Genomic DNA, 22,575 nt, shown 5'->3' on the forward strand with positions numbered 1-22,575 from the left:
AGCCCTTTTATCGTTTTATGCACCTATATAGACAGGATGAAGTCTGCTAGGTGGGGAACATATGGGTCCGGGTTGCGGATCAGGATCTGGACGTGAACACTCAAGACCAAATCGACATCTACGCGCCGTGGTATTCTGATTGAAAGTCAGCTCGCATGGCTATATGGTACTTCCTCTGAGCATTCCACGCTTTATCAGTACCAGATTTTCGGCGCCAACAGAATTATCATGGGAATGATTCAATGCCAACCTGTTCCTTTGGCTCCTGCCCCATTTAATCCCGGGAAATTCCCCAATGTTTGCCAACTGTGATTCAGACTCTGTCACATGTGCTATCTCCTGGGCTGTTCGAACTATCGATTCCAGCAGCATCTGGATTTTGGGGTGCGGTCTTTACAGCTGGTACGTTGCGCCACGGGTAAACGCTTTCTTGGCCTACGGCACAACTGAGAATTGTAGTCGTTGGCATGAGGCTGCAGCTAATGATACTTGTGTGGGCATTTGTGGGCAGGAGAGCATCATGCACGCTTTGTCCGTCCTGGTTAACCCATCTTTGGATAGTGCCCATTGTACGAAGAGCTTGCAGACTGGGAAGACGTACTATGCTGGTCCGATGTACACTTGGAATGATACGTTTGTTAATACTGGTAGTGAAGCCAGCCCGTCTGCTTCTGCTTCTGCAGCTGTCTAGAGATTTCCCTGGGCAGTGCGGTTACAAGGTCAAAAATAATCATATCTTTCTTTGGATAGCATAATGAATTTACCAGATAGAGAGCATCTATATTCCATCAAAGTCCCGAAAAGGAATATCGTAGTTCTCGTTTAAACGTTTGAATATTGAAAGAATCATGCCAGGTCCAATGAGGCGGTTTCCAAGGTTGGTCAATATACAACATGTGACACTTCTCACATGTGTACATACAACCCGTGGACCAGAGATGCCTTTTCGTTTAGGATCAATTAAACCCGCTCCTCTCAATGTTAAAGCTGACCACCTCTCACTGAAGATCGTTGAACCTAGTTTTATATGTATAGGTGCATGTACATATTTACAGCATAAATAGTCTCATTTAAAAAACTAGGGTAATTCAATTATAATACAGTACCACTACCCTTCTTTGACCCCCGAATTGCAGGGACCTAGTAAGCGTTGCCGGACATTATCCGGTATATATGCAACATTTGAATACCAAACTATGTCATCAAACACTACGAGAGAACAATCTACTTGACCAACAACTGGCTTCAAAGGTCTTTATAATATACACTCGACACAGTAGTACATGGACATTCAAAAAGAAGTCCCAATAACAAGAGATGAATAGGAAAAGCTCTTCATATTTAATCGCGACATGGTTGAAGAAAAGTGATTTGAGAGGTAGAAGGGACGAGAAAAAGAGTATTGAGAGGGGAGTCAAAAATGAAGAAGAAACAGATGCAAGTCCATAAATACAAAAAGAAAACCGAGGAGACCGCGATGATACCACTACCTGCGAGATTTGCCAAAGATGCAGTCCAAATCAATACAAAACAAGAACCATCACTTCCAACCCCTTTATGGGATCGGGGTCTCATCCCGTCCATCCTTGCCGGATGTCTCCTCGGGATTCTGGGGAGGCTCAGGTGGGGCGATGGTCTCGCCGTTCCTGCCATCGAAGTACTTGGCGAACTCGCCGGACTCGGGGAAGGGACGCGGGCCCAACAGACGGATCATGTCGTCACGGCTGAGAACCTCCTTGGAGAGGAGCTCTTCAGCGACCTTGCCGACCTCGCTCTTCTTCTCAGTGAGAAGGTCGTGGCACTTCTTGTAGGCCTCGTTGATGATGCGGCGCACCTCCGAGTCGATGCTCTGGGCAGTGTCCTCGGAATAAGGCTTCTGGAGCTGCTGCTGGCCATCCTCCTCGTAGTAGATGTAGCCGAGCTTCTTCGACATACCGAACTTGGTTACCATGGCGGTGGCCATGCGGGTAACTTTGTTAAAGTCGTCGCTGGCACCGCTTGTCACAGTGTCGAAGTGGAGCTCCTCACTGACTCGGCCGCCCAGAGTCATGGCCATGCGGTCCATCATCTGGTTGACGTTCATCAGGTAGGTGTCACCGCCAGCAGGGAGGTACTGAGCGTAACCCAGAGCACCCTGTCCACGCGGGATAATCGAGACCTTGAGCAGCGGATCGGCCCACTGGAAGTACCAACCACAGATGGCGTGGCCAGCCTCGTGGTAAGCAACAGTGCGCTTTTCCTCGGGAGACAGCACAAGGGACTTCTTCTCAAGACCACCGACCACTCGCTCGATGGCTTGCTCGAAGTGCTTCATAACAACCTTGTCGGCATTCTCACGGGCGGCTGTATCGGGCGTTAGCATAACTCTAGTAATCTGATCTCATATATACTTACCAACAAGAGCGGCTTCGTTCACACAGTTGGCAATATCGGCACCAGCGAAACCGGGGGTCAGAGCAGCAAGTCGGCCCTTGAGATACTCCAGGTTCTCATCGGTAACAATCTTCTTCAGGTAGACATTGAAGATCTGCTTGCGGCCATCCATGGTAGGGCGATCAATGGTAATGTGTCGGTCGAAACGTCCAGGTCGCATAAGGGCCTTGTCTAGAACATCAGGTCGGTTGGTACCAGCCAGAACGACGACCTGCTCGGAAGTGTTGAAGCCGTCCATCTCGGTGAGGATCTGGTTGAGGGTACTCTCACGCTCATCGTTTCCACCACCGAAGTTCGACTTAGAACGGGATTTACCGATAGCATCGATTTCATCAATGAAGATAATGCAGGGGGTGTTCTTGCGGGCGTTTGCGAACAGATCACGGACACGCGAGGGACCAACACCGACGAACATCTCCACGAACTCGGAGCCACTGACACTAAAGAATGGCACGCCAGATTCACCAGCGGTTGCCTTAGCAAGCAGTGTCTTACCAGTACCAGGGGGGCCAGAGAGAATAGCACCTCGGGGAATCTTTGCACCAAGCTTTTCGAAGCGCTCGGGCTGCTGGAGGAAGCTCACGAATTCCATGATCTCAACCTTAGCCTCGTCCATACCGGCGACGTCGGAGAACTTGATCTTGATGTCGGACTCGTGGTTGAAACGCTTGGCGCGGCTCTTGCCGATGCCAAAAATTCCACCCTGACCACCGGCACCACCACCAGCGCGACGCGAGGCCCAGTAGATACCACCGATCAAGATCAACGTAGGAGCGAAGGACAGCAAAGCACTGCCCCATGGGACCTCGTCGACATAAGAAACCGGAATCCGTTCGTGGGGTGGGATGCCCAACTCATTCTGAGCATTCTCAAGCTTCATCTCGAAACTGTCGACCGAGCCAATGCTGAAGTATACGTGGCTCACAGGCTGGCCACCGGAATCGGGGTGAGCCTGAGCCACAACCTCGCGGTTGAGGTCAACCCGGACCCGGCTACCGTTGGAAACTGTCAACTTCTCCACAAGACCCTTATCAAGGTAGTTGGCGCGGAACTCCTGCCAGGTGATTTCGCGGGCACTACTCTCGCCGGGGAAGAAGGATCGGTAGACGTAGTATGTGACGAGGGCGGTAACAAGGAAGGAGGCGGGATCGAAACGGAATTCAAAGACTCTGCCGCCGGGGACCGGACCCTGTTGCTTGTCCTTCTGGTCTTTTTTATTTTTCTGGCCAGGCTCTTCCTGGCTCTTCTGTGACTTCTTCTTGGCCTCTTCGGCTTCTTTCTCCATCTCCTCCACCGACTTGTTCATCATACGAGCAACATCCTTCTTTGCTTGCTGGTCGGCTTGCTGGCTGGTATATTTCAAGAGGAATCGCGTCATCCGCAGATAGTCCATCAAAGACGCATTGCCGTGGTTGTCGATAAATGACTTCACGTCCGATGGGATTCCGTCCTTCATGAACTGGCGCCGCATCTCATGAAGCGACTCATGCTGTGACGGAGGCAGACGGCCTTCGATATGTTTGATGAACGCATCCAGTTGCTTCTGCTCTTCTTCGCTTAAGACCGTCTCAGGCTTCTCCGAGTTTTTCGGGTCCTCATCTTTGCGACCATTGTTCTCCGGTCCATTACCGCTCGGCTTATTGTCCGGAGGCGTCGGGCCACCGGGGCCGTCGGTGGCATAGGTTCGGACACGGAAGGGGGGAGCGAGAGACGGAAGTCGAGCCGGGGGCACTCGCAAAGAGGCTGGGCCTGCGCGGATGAGGCAATCTGTGGCTCTCCTCGAGATTCGAGCAATGTTGCCTGGCCGTCGGAGAAGGGCGGCCATGGTCGAGGATACGGGAGCCCAGAGGGCTACTCAGGCAGAGGAAGGGGGTGATCAATCGGGGACAGCAGTGATGGACAACTGCGCGCAATCCATAGAGAGAATCGACGATGATGTGGGAGCTCTGGAGCTGCCGTTTCGGCGAAAAAATCACGCCGTTCCGAGCTGAGTCATCGGAACCCGGTCGAACCTCGGGGATGGACTTAACAACGGTGTTAACACACCTACAACTACGTAATACCAAAGGGGGAGAGAAGATAGGACTTGTAGGAAGATGGGTGTTAATGTAGTGAAAGGACAGAGCAAGCTCCTTCACTTCAGGTATCATTTTGCTCGGTTTGTACATTAACTATTGGTAATCTAACCGCTAAGGCACATCAGAACAAAAAGCCGGTTTGTGACCATCGCTGAAAGTGAAAGTTTGGAGATACTTCTATGTACATGTAGGGGAGATAGGACCTTGGAGGAGAGAAATACATACCCATCTGATGATGCCAGGAACAACAACTCCTTATAGACCAGTACCGAGCGCCGCGCAAATCTAAACAAATACAGAATAATCCATATGGGATCCTCAGATCTTCAATGGAGTCATACATTCATAATCACTGCGCAGGCGGTTGGCCAGCGCCCCCGGATTCGAAGACAGGAAAATTCGTAGATAAGTCAGCCCAGTCCCACTCGATCGTCATTGGCATCTGCCAAAGGTCTTGTGGTACAAAGGGCTGTTGGAAGGATGGCATATTCGGGCTAGCGGGGAAGGAGTTTTGATCGGAGAAGCCCGCATTGGCCATATGATCAGGACTTAACATGTTTGGGAAGTCTTGTTGGAGACCAGGCATTGTGCTGATATTGCTCGGTAGGTCACTGGACATGCCGGTGGTTGGAGGCATACCTTGGTTTGCACCAAAGCCATTGGTGTCACCGAGAGGAGATGTTGCGGCGTTGGGGTTATTCATAAACATGGATGGTGAAAAAGGCGCTGACGATGGCGGTGCGTGTGAAGGCTTATTGGCAGAGGGGTCGCGCCGTCCCTCGGTTGTCTCGTCCTCTGGTGCATTCTTGCGCTTTTTGCGCGCATGGGATTCTTTCTCCGCCTTGTCAAGGACGACCTTGGCAATTCTCTCGAATTCACCGCATAGACCCAGCATGCGCTTGATGCTACCGTTCGATTCATCAGAAACCAGAGTGGAGAGGAAATTGACGACAACATTCATCAGCTTGACGTCGGAACGGGCACGAGCGTCACTTGGATTTTGGAGAATGTTGGCAAAGAGAGTGACTAGTGCAGACACTGGATAGTAGAGTATTAACCTGTGAAAAATATAGTCAGTAAAAGATTCGATATCCAAAAGGCTGGAGCACTTACCAGACACAAGCAAAGTCTCCCTGTGGAATGTACTTGATCAGATTGATTGATGCCCTCGCAGCAGTCACGCAAAGAACTGCGGACAGGAATACCCTGGGGTTCAAGGGTCGCGCATTAAGACCTTGAATTGCATAGTTGGATAGACGGCTGGTCCAATATCCGTGATGCACAGACATGCGGTGGATCGTGGTTAGACAATTATAGTATGCAAAGTGGAGAACGACAACGTGGAGTAGAAGTGGGCCGTGAGTTGCTTGGATTTCATATTCGGGGCGGAAATCGATAGGGATGTTGTCTTTCCAGTCTTCCAACTCCTTGTCAAGTTCACCAATAGTGTTGAGCAATTCGCCATCGGACTGTTTTGAGGCCTTGGCGGAGTAGAGTCTCTTATACACGCTGCTCTCAATGGTAGCGAACTCGCACAGGGATCTGAAGAGGTTGAATTTGCCCTTGCCATCAGCAAGTGGGACGTTGCCAACATTGTCTGGCGGGTCCTCGCTCGGCAGCTCAACATTCATATCATCGTCATCTTGCACCGGTGGCCGACCAGATCGAAGACATATGTCTTTATCGAGGCAGTATGCAATCCAGAAAACTCTCTTCCGCTGCTCCACCTCCACTGGGTTCAGTCCGAAGCCCGAGCCGCGTTTGTGCAACCCGATGCTGTGGGAGAGACGAATTGCCGCGGCCACCAGGAAGAAAGCTGGTTGAGGGTTAGGAGTACCCTGTAGGAAGAGCGACATGCCCAAAAGTGCCTGTACACTCAAGAGATCGGTATTACGCATAGTCAACTCTGTCAAGACACCCATGGCATTCTTCAAATATAGCCATGCTTTCTTGTCTTCCTCGTGTGGTACCAGATTGCTCATGACACGGAGGCGGTGGGAGATGGCCAGCACGACGTTGATGCTCGCCCACCATCCGGAACCCTCGTAAGGGTCGCGAGAATATTGTCGGTCCACCAGATGCATGAACGTCGCCTCGTGGAATAGCGGGAACATGCAATTGAAATTCTCAAAGAAGTCCTTGAATAGAGAAAGAGCCTCCTCTTTCGGGGGAAGCGGTTTGAACACACGGCGGGCGAAGATGTCGCTGAAAATCTCCGGCTTCCAGTACATCCACTTATTGTCATCCACGTACGCCGACGAGATCATCTCTTGGAATGAAGTGTCTCCTGTCTTTTCGTTGACCCATTGAATGCCCTTTGGAGAAAAGATGGAGAATCCGGAGGAAGACCCTGCGATACCATTGTCAGTACCCCGATCTTTCTATTTAATTTGTATAGAACCGTACCAATGTACCGAGTCTCTCCGCAATTGTTGGTAACCAGAGAGCACATCATATCCGACAGTGCCTCGACTTCTCCCTCGGACTGATTTTGTGATTCGGGTGATGTAGTGGTGGTGGCGGCGGTGGGCGGGCTGGACTGCGAATCCATGACGGGTGTGGCGATGCGAGAGGTCGATGTTTGCCGGAGTGAACTCGGCGCGGTAAATTGTTTCGCATTTCCCGCCGTGTTCAAGGCATTCGTTCGATCGGCCAGTCGCTTTTCTAGAGTGCCCAGATCTGTCTTTCCATTGTCGTCCTCCGACAAGAGGCCGGACAATCGCAAGAGGGATTCCATGCGCCCCAAGCGGTTCTCCAAGCCCTCGATGTATTTGGCACTGCCTAGCGTGTCAGGAATCGAAAAGGACGTATGCACTAGCCAACATACCCTTTGGGTGGGTTCCGCTTCTTCTCCACTTGCGTGAAGACGCAGTCCGTCTTATAGTTGATGCAGTGTGAGCACTTGGGCATTTTGCCGTCGCACTTGATCTTCTTCTTCCGGCACATGTCGCATGCCTATAGCTCAAGAAACCTTGTTAGCATAGGACGTGGACGAGAACCAATAAGTTGTCCGCACCCTCGCAATCCGTCGCCGTTTCGCATCGTTGGATTCCTCCCCCGCGCCCAATGCCGAGTCGTCGTACATGGAGCCTCCGGACATACCAGCCATCTGGCCGTCATGAGAGTAGTTACCGTAGAGCTGAGCCTGCTGGTTCATCATCATGGACTTCATGTCGAAGCCCATGCCATCGTCATCCCCCAGGCCGTCCATTTTTTTTTCTCGCGTGGAAACTCCGCGGAGTGGAGAAGGAGAGGGCGGTGTTAAGTAAGGTGACGCTGCGGGGCAGTCGCGTCAGAGTGGTGCTTTTTCCGGAGCTCTCCCTGAAGTTGAAGATCAGAGAGAGATTGATAGTGGGCCAAAGTGGATGACGAACTCGAGAGGCGAACCCTACGAAGTATCTTCGGTCTTTTTTCTGTTCTCCGGATTTTAGGTAAGAAAGCTGACTCAACCCGGGGGGAGCCCGGCAGGATTAGGATCCTTCTAGCCTTCCAGTTCAGGGGTGCCTTAATCGCATGTCTCAATACGAAATACGAGAGAAATCTGCTGCCTTGGACGTTGAAAGACGGAGACGGTTTACCCCGATTCCGACCCAAGAGCGGGCTTGTGGCGGTGCGGTGAGGTCGGGGCGTGAACTCCGTCCTTTTCGTCCGGGTAAAGTGCGTGCCCGGCTAGTGTCCTTCTTGCTCCTTCGCTAGCGCCCGGATCCTGCTCGGATGCATCTGACTGATTGGCGCAAATTTCAAGCTACAAAATGACACCTTCATCGGAACCGACAAAAGCGAGAACGACGTGCTAAAAGAATCCGAAGGTGGGGTAGATCGGACCCGAGTCTGAAACTGCGCGGGCTGCGCCGATTCGTGCAGTCTCGGGGACTGGAACAAGCAGAGATCGTCGGTCTGCTGAGAGGTCGGTAAGGCATGGAGTTGCATGTTGCATCCCGGAATATTATCTAGGCCTGGGCCTATAAGCCTACTGCGATGAGTGGGAGCCCGGATGCTCTGTAGTTTATAGTACAAGATGTAGTATAATATAAGATAGTACATTTGGAGTGGCGATCTCATCAGAGTATGTGAAAGTACATAATATACAAGCAGGTAGGAAGTGAACACTTCGTTCTGTCCCTCGCCCTGGTAAATATCAACCAAACGCCACGCTATGCACCCAAAATATGGCCAGTCTCTCGGACGTGAAGCCCGAGTGCGACGATCTGCCTTCTTAAAGAGATAATGTCCAACGTCATGGGAGTTGGTCTAAATAGATTGAGTCGAATCGAGAATATCATGTATGCTTGTCGAGGAACTCCTTGGCTTCGTTGATCTTGGTGGCCAAGTATGGGCTTCCCCCGCGGTCGGGGTGGTTGAGCAGCATGAGCTGACGGTGCTTCTTGCGCACTTTGTCCTTGTTCAGAGTACGCTCACTGCAAATACATTCATGTTAGTTTCCAGGTCGGATGGATGTGGATGTTGCCGAGGTACGTACGGAAGTTCGAGGATCAGGGAGGCTTCACGGCGGTTCATGCGCGGCTCGAATCCTCTATACAAAGTGTTAGTGACAATCCAATTCAATCGTTGATATTAGACGAACCCCTTGTAGAAAGCCTTTCCGGCGGCGTTGACGCCTCCCTTGGAGCGGCGATAGGCGATCAGACCGGCGCGACCCTTGCAAAACAATCAGTTCAGATACTCCTGAAAAATCAGCGGCTCAACTTACCAGGAAGGCGGCCACGCCGACACCGAGACCAACAGCAAGAGTGGAAGCCATGGGGACAGGTAGGATGAGCGAAGATCGAGAGGGCGATGAATCTCGGGCAGGTCAGAAAGAGTCAAAAGGGTCGCGGGATAAAAGTCAGCGCGCGAGTCCCAATCAGGTTTAGCGCCGCTCCTCCACGCCGCCCGAAGCTTCAAAAAAAAAACTTCTTGCGACACCGCCAGAACAACCACACCCAGCAACCATGCGGTACGTTTACATCAGATTCAATATTCCGTGACTTCTGCTAACTCTCCGTTCTCCAGTGTGGAAACCTGCCATTTCTGTTCCCGCCCCGCCTTCCCGGGGAAGGGCATCACATTCGTCCGCAATGACGCCCGCCAGTTCCGATTCTGTCGGTCCAAGTGCCACAAGAACTTCAAGATGAAGCGCCAGCCCCGCAAGTTGAAGTGGACCAAGAGCCACCGCGCCGCTCGCGGCAAAGAGATGATCGTCGACTCGTCCCTGGTGCTGTCCCAGTTCTCCAAGAAGCGCAACGTCCCCATCAAGTACGACCGCAACCTGGTTGCCGCCACCGTCACCGCCATGCAGCGTGTCGAGGAGATCCGCCAACGCCGCGAACGTGTGTTCACCAAGCGCCGCCTGGCCGGCAAGCTGGCTCGCGACCGCCAGCGCGAGGCCGACCGCAAGGTCGTCGCCGAGGGCGAGCACCTTATCCGCAAGGAGCTGCGCGACCGCGAGGAAGGCCAACCTATGGTGGCCGAGCAGAGCAAGACCGCCAACCGTGTCCACGGTGGGGATCTGCTGGAGCAGAGGAAGAAGAAGAAGCTGTTGGTCGATGGTGGAGTGCAGGACGAGATGCAAATCGATTAAGCACGTGCTTGATCTGGGTTTTCTTTCTTATGTTTCGACTGCTATTTCGACCGCTACGATACGATCCTGGAGTTGGGTTTGCATTTCATTACATCATGGTGTTTCTTCCTCAAAAGCAATCGATATCACCGGCTCTACGTCTCACATCCAACGAGCCGGCAGTGAAGAATTTTATTCACAATCTTTTCGAGTTATGGATTCTCATATCTTTGCCATTGAAATGTTTAGCATTTGGGCGATTTTACGTTGTAGATCTATGACTAGGAAGAATCTAAATATCTTCTGTCACCAAAAGCCCCTTTTGTAGATTTCCTTACTCGGATTTTCCCAGGCTTGTACAATCGTTTCCTCACCTCGCTACTGTCAAACAGTGACGAATCACCTAACAAATTGACTATTTTAGAGGGCACATCGACGTCAGTAGTGTGTCCTGTTGAACCACTCTTGTTGTGTTTTCTATTTCGGGATTCTCTTGAGTCAAAAGTGCCCCCTACCGATACCAAACACGTTAGCAAGAAAATAAGCAGAAATCAGTTTAGAGTATATCATATCAACTTTTAATCTAGAGGGAATTATAGTTTTCCTTCCGGTTGATCGTGGATTAGCCATGTCAATAGACAGGCCATCGCGATGGCCCAGTCCATCTAGCAGGCATCAAATCCGCCACAAACGGCTCCTTTATCCCTGAAAGCTGAAAGGTCTCCATGAAAGTCGACATTGGATTCCGAAATACCGTCTGTCCTGTGAGATACAGGGATAACTGCTGACTATACCCAGGTAATGGTTTCATACGAGTGGCAAGGCCTGGCACCCTCGGTAAAGGTTTCGACCGAGACAGTTACCGTAAGCTTGCAGACAACAAAGAAATGTCTGCGGCCGAAACCACCTAGCCAGGTTCCAGGATTTCTTTGGAGCTATTTTTGGACCTGCATATGGTTTCAGTCCTGGTGGGCCGGCGAGTGCCCGGAGAAGGACTAGTCTTTGAGACGGAAATTTATCGAGCTTCACAGGACGTGATATACTACGGTACTAGAGGATAATATGGTACAGTTTCATGAGTTATATTCATTGCGTGCCCCGTCTGATGGTTGGAGTACACACGGTATAGGGAGAGGGCCAGAAATGGCAGAGACAATGGAGAAGATAGCGGACGAGAAAACACGGGATATGAGGTTTAGACAGATAGGTGTATATGTGCGAGCATGAGACGAAACAAAGAAAAAATCAAGAAGCAGAGGAACTGGTATGGGATATGAGTATGCGCCGGCCAATCAAGTAAGGCCATTTATGGGGGTTTCCAGGAACAAAAGAAAAAATACTGGCAGAACGAATAGGCAAAAAAAAAAAAAGAATGGTAGGGCCAAGGAGACATGGTACATGGGATCCCAAAGTGAAACATTGGAAGATTCCCGAAATTCTTTAGACACACTGTTGCGAAGAACAAACCCCGCTCATTCCAGATCGTGACATTTCCAAAAGGTCTCAACGCGGTCCAGAGTGCATTCCTTCATTATGCAGTGTGCGTGTATAAGTAATCGTGTAAACAAGAAGTTGCTCAAGAAAAACGCTCAAGCTCGTACATTTCGTCGTGAAAAAGTCGTCGAGCGGCAGCAGAGCCGCCACGGCGGCCGGCTCTGAGCTGGCTGGAAGGTCTATTCTTCCATGCGGCCGAAAACACCGTCGTCATCGTCGTCTGTTGGGGTTGGGCGGCTGCCGAAGTCCACATCAGCATTGCGACGTTGGCGGGTCTCTTGGGCCGTGTCCTCTCCGGATCGTGCTCCACGCAGATCTGACACCTTGTAAGACTGAGACGGGTTGAGCGACGGGGAAAGGAAGAGTTCAGCGTTGGATTCACGACGGAGAGCTTCGCTCATAGGGCCCGGTTGAGCCAAGCCTGGGCTCTGGTTGCTGGGGTGGCTGCCCGAGTCCAGATAGCGAGCCGGCAGCGGAGGGACAGGTGGCACATCCGGGGTATTCGAGACGGCATTGGTGCGAGGAGTGCCAAAGTTGCACAGTCCGATGGCGGCAGCCAGGTCGGCCTCGTCGTCCTCGTGAAGCCGCGTATCCGCGGTCGACGGACGAGTATCGACGCTCGCCTTGCGGAAGTGGGAGAAGGCAGGGGAGTGGAGCGGAGCGCTACCGGTATAGGAGCTGGAAGGGATCGACTGGTAAGAGCGGGAGAAGGCCGAGGCGTTGCTGATGCTGGGGCGCTTGGTCCAGTTGGCCGGCATGCCCGACATTTCAAAGTCGTCGTCCTCTTCCTGCTCATCCATCGGGGGCGGCGTGGTCTCGGCCGAGCTGATGCCATCCCGTACGTCGGATAAGGCGTCGGGCGAGCCAGAGGAGATTTCCGAGTCTGCCTCGGCAGACTGCTCGGGCTCCTCGTCGATGTTCATGTTGACCAACACGGAAGCGGCCTCGAGCAACTGGACCTGCTGGTGCTTGGAAATGAGAAGTTTCGAGGTAATGGACCATGCCGGGTCGTGCTCCCACCTAAGATGCCACAAACAAGAAACGTCAACCGGATGCCACCGAAATCAGGGGAGTGCAAGGGGGAGAGAATGAATGACGAAGGGGAGTTGAATGAACCACGAGGGCGACCTGTACAGAGCCGACATAGCGCATACTCCCCGATCTTTCGAGAGGACGGGCGCCAAGGGGGGATACACACATATGCTTGGACAAGCAGCTGCCATGCTTGTACCCTTTCCCGCAGCGATCGCAGCGGAGTTCCGCCGGGTTGCGTTTTCCGTCGATCTTCATCTGGGCACCTTCACTGGCTCGACGGTTGCGACCCTTGGGAATTGCCTTGCCGTCCGCTTCAGAGTTGGTGGGCGAGGATTTGCGAGGAACCGGCTCCTGACTGGGGCTGTTCACGCTTCGAGACAGGTATGAAGCATAGCCGGACGCGCTGCCAACCGAAGCGGATTCCAGTCCCTTGCGGCCCCCAAGGCTGCGGCGGTGCGCGGCCATGGGGAGCGACAGGGACTCTCCGCCTTCCTTCATAGAAGCCGCGACCGCAGCGGCGGCATTGGCAGCGGAGGTGGTGACACTCTTTCTGCGAGTCACGCGGTTGTTGGCATTGACTGCACCGAGCGAAATGGAGTGTGCGTGGGAACGCTGGTTGGGGTTGAGAGGACGCGAGAGGGACAATTCCTATAGAGCGGGCCGACAGGGCCACATCATCAGTCTGCGAAACCACCAAAATGACTCATGGACCGGAGACGGCTCGTTGACCACATACCTTGAACGAGGCCATAGTGAGAGGACTTCCTGGCAATCGACTTTTTGAAAGTCCCCAATCAAGCGAGGCACCCTCAATTCCGGGTGGAAGTTGGTGGAATGACGCGGAGGGCCGAGTGATCGGGCGGCTAGCGGAGGTAGTGTAGAATGTCGAAATGTTGAGAATGGAGCAGCGGAGCGAGAGTTGTGAAGTTGAGAAAGAAGAGAAAGGAAGAAGGGGGTCCAAAAAAAAAAGGTAGTGTGCAGGTGGAAGGTGAACAAAAAAAAAAGAAGGGGAGAAGGAAGGAGGAAGTCCGGTATGGCAGTGTGGCCCACCAAAATCGCTCATCGCTTTGCGGGGGCCTTTCTCTCTGAGCATGCGGGGGGAGAGGATCCTCGCGTGTAACACGGTGTATCGGGACTGTGTTTTTTTGTTTTACGAGGGCTATTACTGTCGCGGTACTCCCTTTCGACTATATCTCCCATCTACTTTCCCTCCAGTACTACTGAGCGCGTGTCTTGAGGGTTTGTGTGCGCCGTCGCCGCCGGCCTGGGATGATGCGATAACCACGGCTCCACTTCGCTTCGTGAATTCCGGGTCGCATTGATAGTGAACCTGACATGCTCAAGTCTGGCAACCACTCATTTCGTCTGTCCTAACCCTTTTCCCGGACATGACATGACAGGCCAAAAGTCTACAACTCTTCGGGTAAGGGTGGTTCGCGCCATCCCTAGGGCTGGTTTCAAGGTCTCCCTTCCCTTCCCCAGGCACCCATTAATATGAAAGGCGCGATTGTCATAATGTGTCCACCGGGGCATTCGGTATTCCCCAACTGTTGGTCGATCGCGGTCTCGACAGTGAAGACGCCCAGAGAATATGCGTTGCCTGACGATCACCCGCCAGGACCACAAGGGGTTTGCCATTGAGGGGGCAAATCATTGCCTGACCCGATGAAGGGCAGGTGTACTGGGCGCGTAGGTACCTAGATCTCAAGTTTGAGCGCACCCAAGCGCCGCGATACAGGGCAGTGACAGAGAACCGAGTACCCAAGTACAGTGACGCAGCAAAAGTATTAACACCCCCTGGACCCACGCCTACACCGCCCTCTCACCGCCTACCTAGGAACACGCTAGTAGTAGCTCAATAATCTCGCGTTTTTGCGCGTTATTCTGTTTATACCTCCTGAATCTCCTTATTTTGCTATCTATTATGGCACCGCGGTCTGAATTGACACCTGCGCTACGTGAGCGTATATGTGAGCTGTCCCAAGCTGCGGGATGGGGCTATAAACGTATTCAAAAGCGCTATCCTTGGGTCTCTCTTTCTAGTATACGCTATACTATTAAAAAGGACCGCGAACGACTCGATGGTGTCTCTAAACCACGCTCTGGACGCCCACGGAAGCTTGATGAAGCTGATCGTGAGCGTTTGTTAAACGCTATTGAGGAAAATCCTAAGATTACCCGCGTTGATTTGCTTGCAAATGTGTCGAATAAGGTTAGCTATATTCCTTTAGTTTTAAATGCTTACTGACCTAAATTTTTGGTTAAATATGACTCGATCCGACGCCTTTTAAACGCCGAGAATATGCGAAAGTGGCGCTGTAGCTGGCGGCCCTATTTGACCGAACAAAATGCGCTAAAACGGCTTCAATGGGCGCATCGCTATCGACACTTTATTGCTGAAGATTGGGCTCGTGTCTATTGGTCTGACGAATGTACAATTGAGCGCGGTATTAGTGTTCGTCGTGAATGGACTTTTATTCGCCCTCGAGATCAGCCTAAGGAGAGACAATGTCAAGGTCTTCCTATAAAAGGAAACCAAGTTAAGCAGATGTTTTGGGGGGCTTTTTCTGGCAGCACACGACGCACTGGCCTTATCCCTCTATTTGGAAACCCTGAAGCACCTCGCGGAGGCGTTGATCGCTTTATTATTCGAGATTTATATCTCCGAATGCTGCCTACATTAATGAATCATGAGGGTGGTATCTTTCAGCATGATAATGCGCCTACACATACTGCACACGTTGTCCGCGATACTCTACGCGAGCTAGGAATTGAGGTAATGGAATGGCCGCCTCATTCGCCTGATTTAAACCCTATTGAGAACCTATGGGCGCTCTTGAAGGCTAAAATCTATGAGTTACGGCCGGATCTTATTGATATGCGTAATAATAGCGCGTCCTACGCTATTCTAGTGGAGACAGCACAGATAGCATGGGAAGAACTAGAAATACAGCACCTAACGCATCTATCTGAGACGATGCCGCACCGGGTGGAAGCTATTATTGAGAGCCAGGGCTGGTATACGCCCTACTAGATAGAAATTCATGGAGTTTTAGGCCGGCAGAATATTAGGTAATAAGGGGGGGGGGTGGGTCTAGGGGGGTGTTAATACTTTTGCTGTGTCACTGTACTCCGGCCAGGTCAGCCCCGATCACCTGCAGCCATCGACCGGTCTAGGACGTGGTCGAGGTGGATCCGGTGATGTCACCGGGAGTCCGGGAACTTGGTTTTCTGACTAAGGGCGAGCACCTGACGGCGGCCGTCACCTGATCCCGTGATTCCCTCAGGTGACGTGCGTGTTCTGTACTTTGAAGGTTGTCAGTTCCGCCCAATGGCCGGATCGCGTGCAATCCGTACGCCCCCGTGTTGCCACTGCGCGTGCACCAGGTAGTATTATTCCGAGGAGGCGCAGGCATGCACTGGCCCAGGCCGACGATCAGATCGCCTCCAGTCGCGCCATTCGGCACGCTAACGCCGTGCCGGAGAGGATCAGCACTCCGCGAGTCCAAGCTCTACCACAGCTGAAATGCGTGCGAGTAATTTTTGTTTGGCCCCCCCTCTCCCTGGAAACAAGCCATTCTGGCACATTCCCCCGCCGACATTCCTCGCAGAAACATGGGTTCCTGCAAGTCCTAGTATATTCTCGGTCTAGTGTACAGGTACCACCTTAGCTCCGTACCTTGTAGTTCAATTAGACCGAGGAAAAAGCAAAACAGTTGAATCGAGACTAAAATTATCATGGATCTTCAGCTGAATCAATACATGTCTCGCATCTGTTCCGCTCAGCTCCACTATGACATGGAATTCAAACAGTGCAAACCACTTTTTTTTTTGGCCGATAAGAAAATCACACGATGCGATGCCATCCTTGATGATAGGCCAATTGTGTCCTCGAACACCAAAGTCCCTCGTGGATCCCGGTGGGCCTGCTATCTGAGCCCCAACAATCCGAAGCTTTCCAAAAGAACAAAATAAATAAAATAAAATAATCGCCTTCCGAGCACAAAGCTCCATTCCCGCCTGCGGCCATTGCCCCGCCGCAATCCCGTCATTGTGTCCGCACCGGCGCCGGATCTCAAGGACGAGGATCGGGATACCGAGGTCGAAGAGAGCCCCGAGGATGTCTTTGGAGCATTCCTGCCTCATCTTTCCCCAGACGATGCGCCGTCAATCCACGGCGATCCAGGCCAACGCCTCCTCTACTCCTCCCCGCACTATGGCGACCTCGAAATCATGGTCCCCTCTTACCCCGGCCAGAGCGAAAAGTGGACCGAAGAAGTTGCAGTCGGACTGCAAAAAAGCGAGGACGGTGTGAACCATGTGGAAGAAGGTCGAAAATTATTTGCGCATTTCCTGTGGAGCGCGGCCATGGTCGTGGCAGAGGGCATTGAAGATGCAGAGCCCACCCCCAACTGGATCGAATACGAATGCCAGCAACGAGGCACGAGACATCTGGACCGTGAAAGGTGAGAGTGTGCTGGAGCTCGGCGCTGGTGAGTAGCTTCTTGCTATATTCTTAACTATACAATACGAAACATCTCAGCTAACATGACAACGTCCAGGCACCGCTCTGCCCTCATTCATCTGCGCCCTCGCCAATGCGTCTACCGTCGTGGCCACCGACCATCCCTCGTCTCCCGCATTCGCGGGTGCGATCAAGTTCAACATGGACTATAACCTCCGCAATCGCCCGTCAAAAACTCAAATCACCATTCAGCCACACGCATGGGGTGTCCTCGACGACACCTCCGCCCGGGAAAATAAAGGCACTTTCACGCGCATCATCGCGGCAGACTGCTACTGGATGCAATCCCAGCATGAAAACCTGGCTCGTACATTGCAGTGGTTCCAGGCGCCTGGCGGAAAGGTCTGGGTGGTGGCCGGGTTCCATACAGGACGTGCGATTGTAGCCGGTTTCTTCGAGACGGCCCTAGAGAACGGGGTTGAGATTGAGCGTATCTTTGAGCGCGATCTAATTTCCAGAACGGAAGACGGTGAACAGATCAGGAGAGAGTGGCTTCCCGAGCGCGAAGTCGAGGGACCTGATAACCGGAGACGCTGGGCCGTGGTTGCAGTATTGAAGCGCAAGGAGTGAACCGCATTTGCATATACGAATGACATCTCACCGGTGTCATTTGCATCTTAACGAGACCATGATGATAGATTGTGGTCCAGTGAATATCATGGACGTTTCGTCGTTATATATCTATTTACCGTAGACATCAAGCATCTACGACCCTCTGGAAACACACGGTACACACACCCTGCCCTTCCTGTCCTCCAAACCTGAACCGCGGATACTCTACACGACCCCAAACAACCAATCTATCCTTGCCCTCTGCACCGGTGAACCATTTTACCAGTTCATCCTCCGTCCAATTGCAGCTCGTCACAATCAAAAACCCACCCCGTCGAAGCAACCGGCGCGCAATATCAGGATACCGCTCACAGACACGAGTATCCTTCGCATCATCCGCCAGCGAAATCGCATCGAATGTCCCCTTGTCAAGCGCGATATCAAATCCACCCTGCTGATACGGGAACCAGTCCAGTGCATCCGCACCCGCAGGCTCAACAACATCCCCACGAGGCGAAAGCAAAGCCGTCGACCCAAGAATATCCCACTCCTCAAACCGAATAGGCTGTTCCTCCCCCTTTACCCACTCTTCCCCTATCTCCTCCTCACTATCCTCCTCTTCATCCTCAGACCCGGTATGATACGCAGAATGCCCTCTAGAGCGCTGCAACTCCCTCGCCACCTCGACGCTCTGCTTCGAGTAATCCACGCCGACCATGTTGCCCATGAACCCGCCCCGTTTCCGTAACAGCGCTAACATACTTCCATTGCCCGTTCCCAGGTCCAGGATCTGCGGCTGCGGTGCATTGCGCGTGTTGCGCGGTGCTAGGGGGAAGGATTTGCGGGTGAGGAAGCGGAGGACTTTTTGCGGGGCGTTGTGCTCTGAGAACCAGGATGTGCCGGGGTCGTCTTCGTCGTTGACGTCGGAGTCGGCGTCTTCGTCGTTGGTTGTCTCGGTGGGGTTGGAGATGTGTGCGAGCGTGCGGGCGTAGTATGTTTCCCAGCTTTCAAGTGTTAGTTCTATGGGATTTTGATAGGGGCCTCGGGGATGTTGCGGTTGGTGTTGGAGGTGTTTTGTTGCGTTGCTTGCGTGCCCCGCGGCGGGGGTAGATGGGGAACTTGGGCATTGGGAGGGCTGGTGGCTTTTGACGTGGGAGAGGTTTCAATGGCACGTACTAGTCTTTGGTTCCCAGCTCACTGGGTGAGAGATAGGCTGGTTGACTCCCTTCTGGCATCGTGGGCGGTGTTTTGTTTTGGGGTTGTTGGTTGCGCGAGAAAAATTGGGATTGCGGAGAGGGAAGTTGCTTATCAGCTATCAGCTGCGACTCCATACTCCAAGACCAGATACAGGAACACCCGAGGCTCCACAAGTTATTCTACTATTCTACGAATTTACAAACAAATCAAAGTCAAGCTTAAAGCTGTCCATTTCTATTCAACTGCGCTCAAGGGGTATTTGTCGTTTCTTCGATCTGCCCATAGATCCAGCATGCCGTCTCGGTCAATGGATGGACCGAAAAACAAAACAGAGGAAACAAAGATAACGAGAGCTTGTCCGGAAGGACAAGATGAGATAGGAGAATGTAGCGAAAGTTCATGGTAGCCAACCAATGCAAAAGGCCCTGGGATTCCCCGCAATAATATTACAGTTACCGGGCTCCCGAAAGATAACGAAGAGTCCTTTGGGAGGTCCTCGGTACGGGAAAAGTCATTTTCACACCCGTGACGCCAGAAATGAGGATGAATCAAGGGAAATACAAGCGATAGGGGTCGGCGGGTGGAACAGCATTGCGGGTGAGGGCGAAAACTGAAGATGCGAGTCGAAAGATGATGAGCGACAGCAAAGCCCGCTTTGGTCATGGAAATCATCAGCCCAGTCAGAAAGGGGTATGTGACTGGAAAATAGTGTAAAAAAGACCGGGAAAAGATGGCCGGTAACGAAGTAAAATGTTCCTCAAAAGATCGGGAATCAAGAGACATGCAAAATGTCGGGTCGTGGTATCGTTTCATGCCTTGATCCGAGGGAAGCCTCGGAAGTGGAAGGCTATAGAATTACAGAAACTCATCGATGTTCCTCATGATGAGCCGCTCGCCTCCCATTGGGGGTGAGCGAGGATCGGCTGTTACTTGTGCATACTGCACAGGGTTGGAAGCCGTTGCAACGCTGGGATCCTCTGCGACAGTATCGATCGTTCGAGGCGGTGGTGGCATTGGCGGGGCCAAGAATCCAGTGGTTCGTGGAGAAAACAGACCACCGTCGGCAGGATCTGGAATGTCACGCACAACCATATGAGTCTGAACTAGGGGGTCACAGCTGCTGACGCTACGCGGCAATCCCCGGGGCCGACCACCAGACGCGGGCTCGACAGATTGGAACTTCCGTCGGAATGGCAACGGACGCGGAGACAGACTGCGCTTGGGTGATCGGTTCCCATTATCACCGGTTCTGGGGCCACTATTGGAAGATGGGATGTTGAGGCATCCCATTGACGGCGCTTGCGACAGCCCGCGGAAAAGCGGCCGGTTCGACTCCTCCGTCTCTGCTCGCGGGACCTGAGGCTCGGAGCTTCTCCGGCCAGTCTGAACAAACCACTCGCGAGGAGCAGGCCGCGAGGGAGAGCCTTGCGTCAATCGATTGCGAAAGTCCGTGAGCTGATAAATAAGACTCATGTTCGGGCTCACCCACTGGCTGCGCTCCTTGACCATCCCGTACATGGAGTTGAAATCCATGTTCCGGTTCTTGTACAAACCGTACGCAATGACCAACGACGCCGAACGACTAGCACCCAACTGACAGTGCACGAGCACCTTCTTGCCCTGCGAAGCCCGGTCGTCGATGAGTTCACACAAGGGCAACAAATCATCCAGGATTTCCGAGTTGTGGTCCCAGCCAACATGGATGTACTCTGGCGTCGAGGCAAAATTGGGCGCAGGAGTAGTCGGAGTCGCTGATTCAGAGTCGGATGGCTGGTACTCAAACGCGGATTTGAACGAGATGTCGGAGATAGCAGTCTGAGGATCTCCACTCGAGAACCGTTTCGAGGCTCTGGAGGCATTGCGCCAGGTGCTCATGACGGTGTCATTTCGCTCCGTCTCGGTGTCGAACGGGTTCGCGACCTCCTTAGCGACGTTCACCACTATATCGAATTTGGCCGCTTCCTCCGCAGTCGGTTCAAGATACAGGAACACGCCGGTGTCGTATATCCGAATGGGTCCATCCGGATAGCCACGCGAAGCTTTGCGCGTGGACTCTCGTGACGCGAGGTGGTCATCTTCCTCCTCGAGCCCGTGAAGAATGCGGCTTGAGAATGTAGATCCATCATCTTTAATGGGCGTGAGAGGCGAAGCAGTATCCTCAGATGAGGCACGCGATATCGGACGCACGCCGTGGTGGGACATCGGACGTGGCAGCTGCATGCCACCCCGAGGAGCGAAGGAGGGCGAGGCAATTGATGCGAGGGAAGGTGATGATTCTGCGTGCCGTAGGGACTGTCGTCCCAGAGGTGTCGGGGGAACCACTTCAGAAATATTGGATGAGAATGACTTGTCGAATGCCGGGGTCCGGATGGTGAGATTTGCGGGACGTCGCCTGCCGCTGTTGCTCTTCTGTGGGATTTGGAGAGGCGATGGCGGGGCCCCAAGGTGATGTTTTGAGGACGTCTCCATGATCGATGCTGTAGCAATGGGAGGTCGGGACTGCGACGGAGGTGGCATGCGCAAAGACAGGTTCTTCAGGTTACGCTCTCGGCGTTCTGGTGAGTCAGGGCGTCCATTGTTGGGAGCTGGCAATAGCTTGGAGCACTCCATAGGCATCATGGGCCGCTGTGGAATCTCCATAGGGCGGGTAGGAGGAATGAATTTGGGATATGACGCGGGCATTGCCGAGGGAGATTCCGGAGATGAGCTAGGAGAGATATCGCCCGTAGAGGGCGAATCGAAGGGGGAAATCGTGGTGGTCGGAGATGACTCGGTTGAGACCGAGTTCACGGACGATACGCTTTCGCGGTGGGGGGAGGGCAGGATGTGTCGCGACGTGTTGACGGGAACACGGGCCGGAACCTGGAGGGGATAGACCTGGCTCTCGTCCTGTTTGTAGGGGGACAGGCCACCGTAGACAGACATGAACGACGGGAACGAGTCCGGGAAGGACGGTGGGCTGGTTTGTACCGGCATAGTTTGGAGGGTCGAGATGGGCGCGTGTGAAAGGCAAGCGTCCCTTTCAAAACCCGCCTTTACGTTCTCTCGAAGTGTGCAACGAATTCACCGGGTTTAGTGGGGCATTCGGATGGGACGTTTGCTACCTGCGCAAAAGGGCTTTCTTCAAGGGTCGGTTAGTGACGTTGTTCGGGGGGGATGAATCGAGGGTGGCGGGCGCGCTGCAAGGGACGAAGGATGATCTGCGACCATGCAAAACAGACTCCGCGGTTTCAAAGTTTCCGTGTGCACGAGTCACGCAGGGCAGGTCTGAGGGGATGGCGAAAGAAAAGAGGCGCGAACGGAGTCGGGGTGGTGCCTCACATACCAAATCACAAGCCACGGCTGGATCAGTACCACCTCGCGTCCGGTAGAAGTTGAGATGAGCGCTGGAAGAGTTGAAAGTTGGAAGTGTAGAAGAGTTGAAGGTTGAATGGAAGGAGTGACAGGTGTACAACCGGAGAATAAGAATCGAAGGTGAAAGGCGCAAGGGCGAAAGAAACCGTGTTGGGGGCGGGGACCTTCAATGGGGGCCGGGTCGTTCCTCCGGGGAACGAGAATGCAAAGGAGAGGAAGAACAATGCCCGGTGGAGGGAGAGTTGGAAGGACAAAGGGTGTGGGAAGGAAACGAGAACAGAGGTGCCGACGATAGGGCCGAGGGGAAGGAAAGTTCCTGAGGACCCTTAGTGTTTTTATTTAGGTGT

The 22,575-nt window shown here is 52.9% G+C and overlaps 8 protein-coding genes across 8 annotated transcripts; 2 read left to right on the forward strand and 6 right to left on the reverse strand.

The window, feature by feature from the left end:
• Positions 1-1,555: 1,555 nt before the first annotated feature.
• Positions 1,556-4,258, reverse strand: N7498_003828 (ATP-dependent metallopeptidase FtsH/Yme1/Tma family protein; the record flags this gene model as incomplete). Its single annotated transcript, XM_058450890.1, has 2 exons — positions 1,556-2,343; positions 2,395-4,258. 2 exons carry the CDS (start codon positions 4,256-4,258, stop codon positions 1,556-1,558), a joined length of 2,652 nt encoding a protein of 883 aa, XP_058310352.1.
• Positions 4,259-4,860: 602 nt separating this feature from the next.
• On the reverse strand, positions 4,861-7,722 carry atrR (transcription factor atrR; the record flags this gene model as incomplete). Its single annotated transcript, XM_058450891.1, has 5 exons — positions 4,861-5,569; positions 5,625-6,861; positions 6,918-7,288; positions 7,339-7,466; positions 7,528-7,722. 5 exons carry the CDS (start codon positions 7,720-7,722, stop codon positions 4,861-4,863), a joined length of 2,640 nt encoding a protein of 879 aa, XP_058310353.1.
• Positions 7,723-8,790: 1,068 nt separating this feature from the next.
• pam18 (putative mitochondrial DnaJ chaperone (Tim14)) lies at positions 8,791-9,273 on the reverse strand (the record flags this gene model as incomplete). Its single annotated transcript, XM_058450892.1, has 4 exons — positions 8,791-8,929; positions 8,992-9,045; positions 9,097-9,170; positions 9,223-9,273. The coding sequence occupies 4 exons, from the start codon at positions 9,271-9,273 to the stop codon at positions 8,791-8,793; spliced, it is 318 nt and encodes a 105-aa protein (XP_058310354.1).
• A 190-nt stretch (positions 9,274-9,463) lies between these two features.
• On the forward strand, positions 9,464-10,092 carry N7498_003831 (Ribosome biogenesis protein RLP24; the record flags this gene model as incomplete). The annotated part of the gene is made up of 2 exons (XM_058450893.1): positions 9,464-9,468; positions 9,525-10,092. 2 exons carry the CDS (start codon positions 9,464-9,466, stop codon positions 10,090-10,092), a joined length of 573 nt encoding a protein of 190 aa, XP_058310355.1.
• Positions 10,093-11,744: 1,652 nt separating this feature from the next.
• Positions 11,745-13,560, reverse strand: N7498_003832 (putative C2H2 finger domain protein; the record flags this gene model as incomplete). Its single annotated transcript, XM_058450894.1, has 3 exons — positions 13,337-13,560; positions 12,764-13,248; positions 11,745-12,585 (listed from the first exon to the last, which is right to left on the reverse strand). Exons 1-3 carry the CDS (start codon positions 13,349-13,351, stop codon positions 11,745-11,747), a joined length of 1,341 nt encoding a protein of 446 aa, XP_058310356.1. The 5' UTR covers positions 13,352-13,560.
• Positions 13,561-16,362: 2,802 nt separating this feature from the next.
• Positions 16,363-17,695, forward strand: N7498_003833 (putative nicotinamide N-methyltransferase; the record flags this gene model as incomplete). Its single annotated transcript, XM_058450895.1, has 3 exons — positions 16,363-16,520; positions 16,602-17,059; positions 17,163-17,695. 3 exons carry the CDS (start codon positions 16,363-16,365, stop codon positions 17,693-17,695), a joined length of 1,149 nt encoding a protein of 382 aa, XP_058310357.1.
• Positions 17,696-17,822: 127 nt separating this feature from the next.
• On the reverse strand, positions 17,823-18,912 carry N7498_003834 (putative S-adenosylmethionine-dependent methyltransferase; the record flags this gene model as incomplete). Its single annotated transcript, XM_058450896.1, has 2 exons — positions 17,823-18,681; positions 18,854-18,912. 2 exons carry the CDS (start codon positions 18,910-18,912, stop codon positions 17,823-17,825), a joined length of 918 nt encoding a protein of 305 aa, XP_058310358.1.
• An 817-nt stretch (positions 18,913-19,729) lies between these two features.
• Positions 19,730-21,850, reverse strand: dspD (putative protein-tyrosine phosphatase; the record flags this gene model as incomplete). Its single annotated transcript, XM_058450897.1, has 1 exon — positions 19,730-21,850. One exon carries the CDS (start codon positions 21,848-21,850, stop codon positions 19,730-19,732), a length of 2,121 nt encoding a protein of 706 aa, XP_058310359.1.
• Between the last annotated feature and the right edge of the window lie 725 nt (positions 21,851-22,575).

Source organism: Penicillium cinerascens (assembly GCF_028974065.1).
Source record: "Penicillium cinerascens strain IBT 15544 chromosome Unknown contig_24_segment0_segment0, whole genome shotgun sequence".
Taxonomy (NCBI): Eukaryota; Fungi; Ascomycota; class Eurotiomycetes; order Eurotiales; family Aspergillaceae; genus Penicillium; species Penicillium cinerascens.